Raw genomic sequence first — 14,071 nt, 5'->3', positions numbered from 1 at the left:
GCTTTAGAGATATGTATCAACACAGATATTTTCCCTGTTGGGGATGATTATGCATACAATCCTGTAAGAGCTTATGTATTTCACTGCAAAAATAAATGATGTCAAGAGAGAACTGCCAGTGATGTAAAGCATGCGTGTATCCTGACTTGCATGCTTAGCCAAGGTTTTGGAGCCATGGGTGCTAAGCCAGATGGGATTTCTGGAATGCCGGTGGGAACAACGCCATTGGCAAGAAAACGTTCTCCATATAGGAGTAATTTGTAAACTTGTATGTAGAAGAAGAAAAAAACAGGTGCAGAACATTTCAGAAAAACTGTAAAACAGGAAAAAAATGTCAAGAAATACGGTTGAAGCCCGTTGATGTTACAGTTAATGTGAAGCAACCTTGATGTCTTTCTGGAACAGGAATAACAAGTCATTTGATAACTTTTTAATGCGTCTTTTTGTGTCAAATTAGGAGCACATATGGTTCACTCCTAACTGAATTTTCATTCGCTTATGATTTTCTTTTGCAAACAATGACTTAACAATGAAATATCTGTTAAAATATTATTTCTTAAGTATATAAAATATAAATGGTTCATTTTAAAGTTTGTCACGTTTTCATGACCCCAGGAAAGAACTGCGCTAAGTTGGGACTTAGAATGAAGGACAGTTAGCCTTAGGTCAAATGGTTTCCTTTTCAGAACCATCCAGATACTATTCGCACCTTGGATATATACATTGAGTAGTTTCCTGTAATCACACCAGATATTTTGCTAAAGAAGTATCTTAGGATAACTTAAGAAAAATTAATGCAAATATTGTTCATAAGCAAAACACTTTAGAAGTGAACATTTTAAGGTAATGTGTCCTTTCTAGCATGCTTGCTTCTATCATATATATTTAGAATCATAGAATCATAGAATCACCAAGGTTGGAAATGACCTAAAAGATCATCCAGTCCAACCATTCACCTATTACCAGTAGCTCCCAGACTATATTAATGGGCATTTTCTGGTTTACTGGCAGCATCAATATTGATGACTCTTGAAAAGGTGAATTATGTACATTCTTTTAAATGTTGTTAATTATGATCAAATTGTTTCATATTTTTGAAAGACGTGTTTTGTTTTTTATTGATCTTGAAGCCCATTTTTTTTCTTCCTTTTTATGTGTTTGTATTTGTATGTGTTTGTATTTGCAGATACCTACATAAAAATCTGTTTTGCCTGACGTTTTGTTGGTGTTGCAGACAACAAATGCTACAAATGCAGTACAGTTACCCTTTAGTGGGCAAATACTGGGGAAAACAAAGAAATAAACAAACAGATTTTCCTGCCATCTCCTAGAAAGCCAACTTATATCAAAAGCAAAGTTTATGAATTAATTGGAATAAATCTGATTCATAAGTCAAGTCCTAGTGGTATTTTAGCTACCGTGTTCTGAATTAGTTGTTTTGAATACTACAGCAGAAAGAAGGTAGTGAGAGGTAAATGATATTCTGATGATCTTACAGTGTGTGTTTAGCATTTTTTTAATTAGAGAGATCCAGTTATGTTAGTGATGCGTAAGGTCACACAGCCTTGGATAAACATTTCTGGGGAGAGGGAAGAGCATTTAAGTTTTCTCAGTTTTATTCTATATTCTGCATTTGCTTTTTCTCAATATCTGTGCAAACTAACATGATAAAGGATATTATTTATGAAGGAAAGAAAATAGCAAAGTTTGTCTGAAGTCACCTATTTTAAATATTTGTTTTCTTTTCAGGTAAGCTTTGAAAGAATTTTAATTTACTGTAATCGTAGACTGTTGAAATGTAGAAAAGGTTAATATCCTGGTACTTGTTTGTGTTGATAAGTTTTATTGTCAAGTGGAATTCCGGACTATTATTTGTTTCTAAATGAAATCCAATATTCATATAGCATTTTGAGGAAATTAATATCAACATTAATTGATAGTAACCATGTCAACTCCCTTTGTGGATAAAAGTTCAACCTTAGATACTTGGATTTTCAGTAAAAGGAAATTTAGCATGCTGCTGTTAGAGCACTAAATTAGCAGATATTATTGCTGTTTTATGGTTTAGGACCAAGTTCTTTTAGGTTTAATCTTCAGTATGGTTTCAATTAGAATATCTGTCGAAATGTTTATTTTTAAGTAGCTGCATTTTACCCAATCTGCAGGGAAAAGGTGCACTGAGACTTTTTGACTATGCTTTCCTTGACCCTGTACTTGTACGCAGCTTAGCTTTGTAGCTTTGAGATGGGTCATCGGTCATTTCACTGCTCAGCTTGTACCAGTGCCTCACCACCCTCCGAGTAAAGAATTTCCACCAAATATCGAATATAAATCTCCGCTCTTTTAGTGTAAAGCCATTCCCCTCTGTCCTATCACTATCTGCCCATGTAGAAAGTTAGTCTTCCTCCTTTTCGTAAGATCCTTTCAAATAGAAGGCTGCAGTGAGGTCTCCTTGGAGCCTTATCTTCCCCAGGCTGAACAAGCCCAACTCCCTCAGCCTTTCTTCAGAGAGGAAGTGCTCCAGAGATAAGATCATCTTCATGGCCGTCCAGGAAGGCCATCTCTTCTTTTTCTTCATAGCATCTGACTGAAGAGAGCAAACGGGCAGAGAGGTGATGAAAAGGAAATATGTTCAGACCACGTGCTGTCCTGTCTGTTCTTTGTGTATCAGCTGTGCTTCAGTGAGGCACTCAAGCTCTCCTTCTGCACTCAAGTATGGCAGGCTGAGTGCCCTGACACATTTTCTTCTGCTGTGGGAAGCCACCTGCTTCCCTCCTAGATACCTCTTCAATGCCATAACACAGTTTCTGCCTTGTGCCAGGCACAAGTTGGTGGTTTACACCAATGATCAGGTGACAGACATTCTCTTTTTAGCTGTATTTAATAGAACAGTTTTGTGAGACTTGCTGCTATAAATGATTTGGCCAGACACTGTCTGGAGAGGCTGAGCTTGCCAAGGTCTGCGTTAGAAGAGAGAGAGATGGGTGCAACTATCCTTCAACAGTGAAAAACTCCCACAGATTGCTGACACTGATTTAGTCAATTTGTTGGTCAAATTTGCTGTCATATCTTATATATGCATATTTAGGAGGGCTTTTCTTGTTTTTCCCTTTCCTCTCCTTTCCACAGAGAATTCCATAATCCTTCCCCAGTATTGGACACTATTCCCACTGCAGTAGTGGAAGCAGATTCTGCATTTTTGAACTCTTCTTTTCTGATGATTTTGATTGCAATATTTCTCTAGCATAAGAGTTTACTTTTCTGGATTTTAGTTTCCTTCCCTGAAATTCTTAACTGTCTTAAAGATCATTTTTTCACTCATTATACAGCCAGCTTGTAAGACAGTGTGGTTTCTTCATGAGTAACTCGCAAATATCTTCAGACTTCTGTGGTCTAAATGGAGGAAAGATAAGTGAAATCACATAAGTTTTAAATTAGCTGTGGTTAATTCAAACTTCATTCTAGCTTAACTGGTGTAGCATGCAAACCCAAATAGTTTGAGTTTAATAGAGAAACATATTTTTGAATGCGTTTTTTTAAGAAAAATCTATCAAAAATATATCAACCATTTTATCTAGAAGCAAAATCTTAGCTTGTAATAATGATCCCTTTCTTTATTAAGAGATTGCTTTGCACTTGTGTTCATTTCTAATGTTTGTTTGGTTTTTTTTTTGTTTTTCTTTCTCTTTTTTACAAAAGGTGTTTCTCAAGAGTGACCGGGTTGCAAGAATGGTTCACAGTGGAGGATGTTCTGCAAATGACTTTAGAGATGTTTTTAAGAAAAACATAGAAAAGAGGGTCCGAAGTTTGCCGGAAATTGATGGATTGAGCAAAGAGACAGTATTAAGTTCTTGGCTAGCCAAGTATGATGCCATATACAGGGGAGAAGAGGACTTCTGCAAACAGCCAAATAGAATGGCCTTAAGTGCTGTATCGGAGCTGATTCTGAGCAAGGAACAGCTTTATGAAATGTTTCAGCAGATTCTAGGGATCAAAAAATTGGAGCATCAGTTGATTTATAATGCCTGCCAAGTAAGTATTGGCGTCGCTCGGTTCTGTTGTGTTCAAAATCTCTCACATCCAGCCCCTTTGTACCTGTGTCCCTACATGAAAATTACATGTATATGTTTGTTTATGTGTAGACACATTTACATACATTGGTGTATATGTATGTGTGTGCGTGTAAACATTTTTAAAAGAAATTTGCTGCCATAAATTGATAGATGATAGATATTGAGTTCAGGATGCCCTTGGCCATGCAGCATTGAGAACTCAGCATACTTCATTGCAAACAGCATCTATGAAGCTAATTTGCGCTTTTTTGCTCTGTATTTCTGTTAGGTAATGAAGAAGTTCTCTGTAAATCACTGAATCAAAAACAGTATATTCAGCAGTCATATTCAGAATTATAGGTGTAGTCTATTGCTAATCAGTAGTATAAATAGTATGTAGAAGTGTTTTACCTGGCCAGTCTTCATAGTGATGCAGCAACAAAATAAGCATTAGTTTGTGATGAAAAACCTGAAAAAATGCAAGACATTTTTTAAAGTCTCATGACTGACTGGAGCAGAAATTTGTAGTATTTATAGTTTTCAAACTGAACTCACACAGCTTTCTAATCCATTTTTTAAATAGTACACCATACTGCAGCTAAGCTGTTCTGTACGTATTACGCTGAAGGTCAGTTTATGACTATCCTGGTACAGGAACAAGTATGGAATTTGCCTCAGTTTTGTCCCAGTTTTTCTCCATTTGGCTTTTAATTAACATGCATGTGTACTGTGAAGCTAACTACTTAGACAAGCAAGTTGGTAACAAGGTCAAGAGGAGCTGAAATCTTAGGGAATTATCTTGCTTGTTTGAGTGGGGGGTTACATAATGGAACACACAAGCCTAGGATAGTTCAGTTTGGAAAAGACCTCATAAGGTCATTCAGTCCAGTGTTCTGCTCAAAGCAGGATTAGCTGTGCGTACAGACTAGGTTACACAAGGCTTTATCCATTCAAGCCTTAAAATTGCCAAGAAATCAAGACAGACTGTATGAAGTCTCAAGACAATCTGCTCCAATACCTGAAAACATGAAAAATTAACTTATTCCCCACAAGTAGATTACAGTTTACCTTCAGTGGGAGCTGTATGGCCTATTCCCTCTTCTGGTGTCTGATGAGTTCTTAAATCAGGCTTTATATGTCACTGTGAGTAGTCAGAATCTGCTGTTGATGTTCGTTGTGCTAGAGGAACATTAACATGACTGTAGATCCCCAAATACTAAAACAAAATAACTTGTTCCTTTAGTCTAGAAGTGGTTCTCATGATATGGACCTCTAGGTTCTTGTGTGTGTATAACTGAAGGCTTCTTGGGTTTGGTTCATAATTTGTAGGAATTTTGATGCATCAAAACTGATTGGCAAATATCAGCAGGGCTCTCCTGATCACCAGTTCTCCATCTGTTCTTGGTCTGTAACCTATGGAGAAATTGAAATATCACAGCAACTCATTTTTATCTTCTGCCATGGTTGAATTTTGAACGTGGGGTTATTTTCTTTTACATTTTGTGAATAGTAAAATAAAAAAGAAATTATTGTGTGGTAGGTAGCAAGTGAGAGAGGCTGGTTGGCTCTTCTGATATGTGCAGGGGCTCAGTGAGGTAAATAGAAGACTTTTCTGTTCTTTCTGATGTTGAGCTCTGAAGGTTATAAAAACTCCTTTGCAGGTCACTGAAGTACACGTTGTTTACTTGGAATTCATATGAATATTGGAGGATGGGAAGAAAGGGAGCAGTCATAGGAACATCTACATAATTAGGAATAATGAAGAGGGACAGGCTTGAAGCATATACCCTTTTTGCTTTGGGTTCTAGCTTACTGAAGTTTTCCTTTTCCAGAGTAAGCATGAGATTACTTTGCTAAAGCAAGAACTTGCATTTCATGCTCCAACAGTGCAGAGTTGCTACCAAACATAAATTCTGTGTCTTTTTCTTGTGATTCAGTCCAGCACACAGCACACCAAAGGTATGAGCAGAAATCTGTTGCAAAGAAAAATACAACAGTCATGGCTTTCCCAGGAAGTTTATTGCAGACAGCATCCAGTTCTTATAATGTAGTGCCTCTTGTCCTTTGGCAAAATCCTTTATTCCTCATTAGAGTTTTAATAAACTTTTTAGTTTAGACTAATCTATTCTATTCATAGTGTATTTGTAAGAGATGAAATGAGGTTAGACTCCTATTTCAGTTGACATGACAGTTTTCATTCTCCCCTAGAAGTACCTAGCTGTCTTTATATGTAAAAGCTCACTTCTATTTCCCTTAGCCGCTACTATTTAGAATACTGGAGTCTTGCGGATAATGATAATCAATAATGTCTGGGAGCAGTGAGATAAGTGAAAGTCCAAACAGATGTTAAAATTGTATTTTTGATAGAGGTTTTGATGAGTTGGCTTCTAGCCTGTGCTTCTAGCAGAGAGTCGGATCTTTATGTGAAACACTGAATATTTTGCAGCTCTGAGAAGCACCTGCCCTTAACAGCAAATCTGTGCAGTTATAATTTGTGCAGAAAACTCTGTCTTTCTCTTTCCCCTCTTTTAATTCCTTCCAGCTTTTTGGAAATTCCAGTCTGAAAAATGTCTCACAATGTCGATGATAAGAGTATATTATCCTGCAGCTACAGGGCTGGTAAGCAAACGAGGATGCTATTTGTAACAGTAGGTGGTATCGTCTGCCAACCTCCTTCTTGTGACTTCTGCACTTTGAAACTTTTTACTGTTTCTCAGCAACCTTTGCCTTCCAGCCTGTACTGAATGGAGCATTTGCCTTAACTCTTAAACTGTTGGGCATCCTGCAGTTGGTCATCAGAAGATGATGCTTGGACAGGGGTTGTTGCAGGTCCATACAGGTTGTAGGTCTCTTTGAGAGCAATGAGAAACTGTGCAATCAACACAAGAACTTAAATGGCAATAAAGTAGATAATAATAGACCAGCTCTCGGGCATTGCCAGACAGTGTGCACAACTGTGAGAATATTATAAATTTTTCCACAAAGACTTGCTTTTTGTCACAGTCTTTTGATGTATACTGAATGCCATTAAAGCTTTCTTCTACATCCCCATTTTCAACTTATGAACTTAGAGCAAGACTAGAACTGCTGCTGAGCATCTACATCTCTTTGTGATGAAAAGACTCAATTTGGAAGTGCTGACACTTTCACCTGATTATTATTTACATTGTGTTGCCTTAATCTGTGTTTCATGATAAAGAGACGGTTGTCAGTTAGTTTGGACTTAATGATCTCCTTGACTTGCTTTTGAGAAGCTTGGCCGCAGTGTGTTGTTCTGGTTTCTTTGATTTACAGAGATCAAACATGATGAACTCCTTTTTTGTGTTTTTTTAATTATTCACTGATGTAGGAGATAACTTTGCAGAAAGTCAAACTGAAAGTCAAAATCCAGCTGCTTTGCAGTCATGCACTATTACTGCATCACTTCACCAATATCAGAGTTTGTTTCTTTATCATGTAAACCATAGCTCCACAAAAAGGTCATTTTATTTTGACACTGCCTTCATAGCATTCACTTTTTTGGTCTGTTCTAAAACCCCTTACCTTAGGGGGACGGTAGCAAAGAATAATTTTAAGTCACATTTTCTTTTCTGACAGGTAATAAATAATTTTGAGAACACATCTGTTGAGTCTTCTACTGTTAGTGTTTTGGGAATCAGCCACAAATTAGATGGTACTTTGCTTCAAGTCATGTTTATCTATATTAAAGTCCTGAATTGCTTCTGGTTCATATCCTCGATTATCTGTAGCTTTTATGAGAAGTATCTCTTTGTGCAAGTGTCTAATGTTGATAACTATGGACTATATTGTGTCTTCAGTAAGTTTTACAGTTTTAATTTTAAGAAAATTTCTATCAAGTATTTACTCTGAACCTAAGGCTGCCCTTGCTGCTCAATACAGTTGAGTTTTAAGATTATTTCGCCTAACAGTTTATTAACGCCCGATTAGTCATACAGTTTTGGTTAGGTCAAATTATGGGCAGTTTAACTTCATGATGGCATTCTTGACTTTCTTGAATGTTTGCAGTTCTTTTCCTTGGCTCAGTAAGATATGGCAAAGTAATGCAGTTGCGTCATGAATTATCAAAAGAAAATTCACATGTTTTTCTTAGAAAATCTTATACCCCATATAAACCGTGGGGACAAATGCAACTAGATCAAACATTGAGAACGATAGCTTTCTACAGAAAATTTTGGTGTTAACTTCAAAATGTTTTTTGTGAAGTAATGAAACCAGTGTTAAGATTCCTTTAGGAAGGAATATCAAAACTGAAAGAGATTATTTTTTTTCCCTGTCTCAGCTTAAAAATTGTTTAGACTGTATATTGTAGAGCATGTGTTGCTATGCGTCTGGGTATTTTTAGTCACAAAAAAAGATGTGGGCTATGCATCCAGATACTATAATGTGACCAAGGGTTCAGCTGAGACATTTTTATCTTTCAGATGATCAGTAATGACTGCCACTACTTATTTCATGATAAATTTTATCTGGTAGAGTACAGTAAACTCTGAAAAATGCTGAGGAGGTCCATTGCTGTGATTTCAAGGAAGCATCAGGTGCTGGATGAATTGTCATCATTGCAATCTTGCAAGTCCCTGTAGGATGAAAATGTGCTTTTCCCTTCTTAATCTATCCTTATTCCACCGTTTCAAAACATTAAATGTGACATGATAAATGTGAGCTTGCAAAGTTTCCACACAGAAAAATGATGCAGTAATGATGTGCTGCCTTTCAGAATGGGTCAGTATTTTAAAACTGTTGTTTTTGATAGCAGAAACATTGAAATGTTCACACTTCAGGCTTTTTCACATGTCAACTCTATTGGTTTTGAGTACCTGTAAGTACAAGAATAAATCTTATCCCATGCCCTCTCCTTTACAAAAATATCTGCTTTCTGATTGATTTTCCTTTTTCTTCAAGGGAAAAAAAAACGATGTGCAGCTACCTGTGCTTAAGTGAGCTTAAAGTATTTCAAACAAAATATTTAAATGGAGAAATAGATTGGCTTTTCTCACAGGATTTTAGATTTGGTCTCTTCAGGAGGCATCACTCGATTATATGCGTGTAGTAGTTTTATATGATTTCAGCAGTTTCTGCTTTAATGTTCTTGCTGAGCTGATTCATGTTACTTTTACCTCAATCTGAGAGACTGCTGGATGTCTTTCTCAAGACAGAAAAGATTTGGTGCTTCAGAAATGAGAGCTGCAACGTCAAGTAGTCCTCCTAAGATCTGATCTGAATTTGTCAGAAATCTAAAACTTTGCTGAACAGCACGTCAGACAGGTTTGGATTTTCAGCTTAAGAAAGTGAGTTCTGGTGAGAAAGAAAATCTTGGAGCCTCCAAATTGCTCAGATTTATTTCTCATAAACAACAGTATTTTTTCCATGGTAGCAGAATTTACTTTGAAAGAAAGTGCCTGGTTGTCCCAAAAGGTTGATTTGTTCTCATTTATTCAAATGGTAGAAGAATGATGGAAAGAATATCAAAGCATCCTCAGAAAAGTAATTTACTATTTAGCATGTTTAAATATCTGACTATGAATAACATTTAAAAGCCCTGCAAGTTACATAATGGAGAACTGCTTTGAAATGTTTTTCTGTGTGCATGAAGGAACACTGAGAAAATGCTAGAGAAAATAGTATGTTGGCATTTTCAGTACTTGAGTTATTGCAATGTTTTTGTTATATTCAGAAAGTGAGTATAATTGGCTTTGATTTGTGTTAAAAAGGAAAATCCGACTGGAACATCAGAAAACTGAGAAAACATTCACTTATAATCACTCTTAAGACACCATGGATTTTTCTGTCATAGAGCTGAATATCAGCTTCTGCAGCTTTTGTTCTTGCTTTGCATTTGTGTGTATGAGTTGGGCAAATACAGTCTCTACTACCATAAATGACCACCATCAGTCACAGACTAGTACATTCACATTTTCTACTAGATTTTCTTCTAGGCCTAGTCTCCTGTGTACCACCTTCCTTGTCACAAGGGGCGAGCCAGACTTTACTGAGAATCCACAGGCAGTTGCAGAGAGAAGTGAGAGTACTCTTCTACCCAGCTCTGTCTTGTACGTACTCTGTAGTTTGAAGTCAGTAGTATTGGGATTTTGGCTGCAGATCTTTGTTTTCTGAACATCTTTTGGCATTCATTGAGCACAGGAAAGCATCAGCAGAACATAAAAAGATTAGGAAGTTTGGGTTGGCTTTGTAAACCAGATTTGTTTAAGCTTGTTCTAATTTTACCTACCTCTATGTTTCTTCCCCTAAAATACTCCTTCATAGTCTTAAGGAAGTAATTAATGCTCTTTTGACATTCTCCTGAGTTCTAGATCGAGAAAGTTAAGATGCCTCAACACTGGAAGCCAAATATATCCAGCATCTAACCTGCACTTTTAGTAACATCATCACTGCATTTGACTCATCATATTTCCAGTTGAGGAAATAGCTCCTCTGGCTTCATATTAAAAAATAAAAATAAAGCTCTTCTCCCAAAGAAGAGTTGTTTTATATTTTAAAATATAATTTAATTTGTGTTTTAAAGGAGGGATTCCTTGTCTTCAGGTAAATAAATATCAGATAAATACAGTTTTTATATGTATTATTAGTTAGATTTCCAGGCTGATTACCGAATTCATTAACACATCTAGCTTACGTGCGCATTTGAATGAATACTTTTAATCAGTCTGAACAAGTTAACGACCTTTTGAGTGAATTTGTCACTTGTTCTGCTAAAGCATGTTAGAATTCTGTATTCCATTTTTTATAAATTCAAAGTAAAGTAGTTTTGCTTAAAATGGTCACTTCCAACACAAGGATCCATTTGGTAAGTTAGGCTTCATCCTCTGCAGAGTTTTTCAACACGTCTTCAGCAGTCAATGTGTAGCCAGCAGAAGCATCTGAAAAGCCACAGGGACAGAACAAGCCTATTTCTCTCACTCACATTCTTGTACAGAATGTCCTGTTCTGAAGCTTAAGTTCCTTTTTTCCTCTTTCTGAAAATTTTGAGAGAGATCCTTCTTAACTCTTCCTTCTTGACAGTAACATGCCACTTTCTTTACAGCTGGCTGCCCAGTTAAGGTTCCTGCACCCCACTCACTTCCAAAGGGAAACGTGGAGGTAAACTTGGAAATGAAACAGCTGACATAGAGGGGATACATATTTCAAACAGAAACATCAAAGCACAGACGTAACAGAGGGTAGACTGTCCCATGCGAGAGTAATTGTGTATGTAAAATGGCTGAGAGATCTGCAGCTCTGTTTGGATATCCCATCTCTAGTTTTCTATTGTCTAGGAAGGTGCTTTTGTGCTTTTTCTGAAAATGAGAGAACTCTTGGGTCATCTTTCCAGCTGTTCTCTGCTGATGCTGTCCCAATATGTTAGTAGTCCTTCCACAGAGTCCGCCTCACACACAGCTTCATCCCAAATGAGGAATGACTCAACAGAGGAGCCAAGTTGCAGGGACATGCTGTCATTTATTCCCATATCATGTACTACAAGACTCAAAGACAGATTGTATCATACAGATTAAGTTTGGTGTTAGTGCCAAGGCTGTCTGCTTTTTATCAGATATTCACCATTTCAAACTTCAGATGTGTTTAAAAGACAGTGCCTGTTTCTCTCTATAGAGGTCTTTTGTGGTAGATTGACCACATTTTAGGGTTTTTTTCTGTGGTCATGAAAAATTATCAATTATGACTCAAATATGGTAGCTATAAACTGGAAAAATCTCGATCAAATTTTAAGACTGGATAGATAGGAGAAATCTTGACTTCTGACTACTGTTAAAAGCTGAAGATTATGCAAAGCTGAAAAACTCTGGGGCTATAAGAGAAGAAATAACCCTTTGCAAAGGAAGTAAGGAAAGAGTCATTACTAGCCAAGCTTCCTTTGGCCACTGAACAAACTGCTTTCATAACTAGTTATACAATACCAAGCATTCTAGTGTGGGAACACTAGGACTATCTGTAAATGAGGGAATAAAATACTGATCCATGGCTGAGAGCCTGCAAAGGTATGCACAATTTTCAGGAGCAGCTTTGTTTTATTTCTGATATAAAATCATGCTCCTGTTATAAAACTATGTCTGTCTGACACAATCTTCTCTTCAGACTATGTCTTCCCTCAGGGAGACTGGAAACAAAGTAAGATCTTACCTGAAACATCTCTCACTCCTTAGGAATGCTTCTTTGTCTGACATTCTAATTTACTGTATTGTAGCAACTGTTATTCTTTACAGATGGTTAGCAGGCTTTCTGTAATGAGTGTTTTCTCACCATTTTAATGGTAGCAGTTCCCTCCTGTTCCATTGTTTCTGGGAAGGTGGAATCTGGAAGCTCATGACTTCTGGCAGCAGGAGAAAATTTTCATGTCTCACTGCAGTTATTAATCCAGAAAATTTGTTCAGATTTCTGGCAGTGGAGGAGGATCATAGAACCATAGAATCATAGAATCACCAAGGTTGGAAAAGACCTAAAAGATCATCCAGTCCAACCGTTCACCTATTACCGATAGCTCCCATTAAACCATGTCCCTCAACACAACATCCAGTCTTTCCTTGAGCACCCCCATGGTCAGTGCCTCCACCACCTCCCAGGGCAGTCCATTCCAGTGCCTGACCACCCTTTCTGAGAAGTAATACTTCCTAATGTCCAGCTTGAATCTCCCCTGCCGTAGTTTAAAACCATTCCCTCTGGTGCTACCACTAATGAGGATGAGTGAGTCCTGCTACGGGAAGAATGCCTTCTGGACACATTAGGCTTGGCAATTGGATTAGCACAAAGAGGAAACAAAAAATGTTCATGTCTGTTGACTCCACCTTGTCCAGGGCAAATTAATCCATCTCCTGGGTAGAAACTTCTATTTGCTTCTCACATAGGTGTAAGATGTCACAGAGACTGCTAAGGCCAATGCTACTGCCCCTGGCTGCTCATCTGTGGGAATACCAATAACGTGACTTTGAAGAGCTTAAAAATTGCCACAAAACTGAGAGCAAAGGTCATAGAATCGTCTAGGTTGGAAAAAGTCTTTGGGATTACCAAGTCCAACCATAAGCCTGACCTGTGGAGTGCTATTGCTAAATGGTATCCCTTAAGGGTTAACTAGTGAAGCTTTGACTTCCTGGGTTGCAGCACCTTGTTTTAAGGGCTGCTAAGAAGTGATGGAATTAAACTGACAAGAAGGCACAGACATGTTTGTGGGCAGAATTACTAACATAACGGGGGATATTAAACAAGATTTGTCAGGAGTTAGGGAGCTAATTTCAGGATTAAATGAAGAAAAATTGCCTGTGGAGGAGATATTTATGACAGAAGGCTTCAGGGGAGACTCTAATGTTCCTTCTCAGAAAGGAGAGTGCTCATAAATGTGGTTGCACTAGCACAAAGTATTTGTATGACAAAAAGGAAATCCATTCCTTGGAGAAAGATCAGAAGAGAAAGTAATATTGGTGATGTTGTGATGAGGGTCACTTGCAGACCAACTGACCAGGAAAGTGAAGTAAGTCATCCACAAAGAAGTCTCCCAATGGAAGGCCATGATCTACACAGTCCGGTGGCATTGTGCAAGCAATCAAGAGAGTTTCTAGACTATGTTGGTGGCACTTTCTCAATATGAATGCAAAAGGATCATTTGGAATTAGTATTCAATGACTAGCTGCTCACAGAGAAGAGATGGAGGTAAATGTGACCACAAGGTAGCCTGCAGAAATCACCAGTTGACAGAGTTCTAGAGTTGGGGGAAGGCTGAAAAGGTACACTGTACAGAGTTCTAGAGTTGGGGGAAGGCTGAAAAGGTACACTGTAATCTTTTTTGGTAAAAGGATTGCTATGCTGAGACTCTAGAGAAGCTTCATTGTAGAGAAGCAGAGAGCCCAGGAGTTGGCAGGTGTCTAATGAAAACATACTGAGTTCAGGAACAAACCATCTTGTACCGAATTGTTGAGAATTACAGCATCACTTCAGTCTGTGAAGGCCTAGAGGGACTTTGCAGCACAATCTTATGCAATTCATTTTCGTGTAAA

The 14,071-nt window shown here is 37.6% G+C and overlaps 1 protein-coding gene across 14 annotated transcripts in view; it reads left to right on the top strand.

The window, feature by feature from the left end:
* CADPS2 (calcium dependent secretion activator 2) overlaps window positions 1-14,071 on the top strand; it is a 279,319-nt gene that overhangs the window by 91,631 nt on the left and 173,617 nt on the right. For all 14 annotated transcript variants that reach the window (XM_032442782.1, XM_015852971.2, XM_015852964.2 and 11 more), the window contains exon 3: window positions 3,700-4,032. In XM_032442782.1, coding sequence (XP_032298673.1) covers window positions 3,700-4,032 — 333 coding nt within the window. The remainder of the gene's footprint in view (window positions 1-3,699; window positions 4,033-14,071) is intronic.

Source organism: Coturnix japonica, chromosome 1 (genome assembly GCF_001577835.2).
Source record: "Coturnix japonica isolate 7356 chromosome 1, Coturnix japonica 2.1, whole genome shotgun sequence".
In the NCBI taxonomy this organism is placed as follows: Eukaryota; Metazoa; Chordata; class Aves; order Galliformes; family Phasianidae; genus Coturnix; species Coturnix japonica.
The sequence above is the reverse complement of the archived record's forward strand: the minus strand, read 5'-3'. Positions and strand labels throughout refer to the sequence as shown.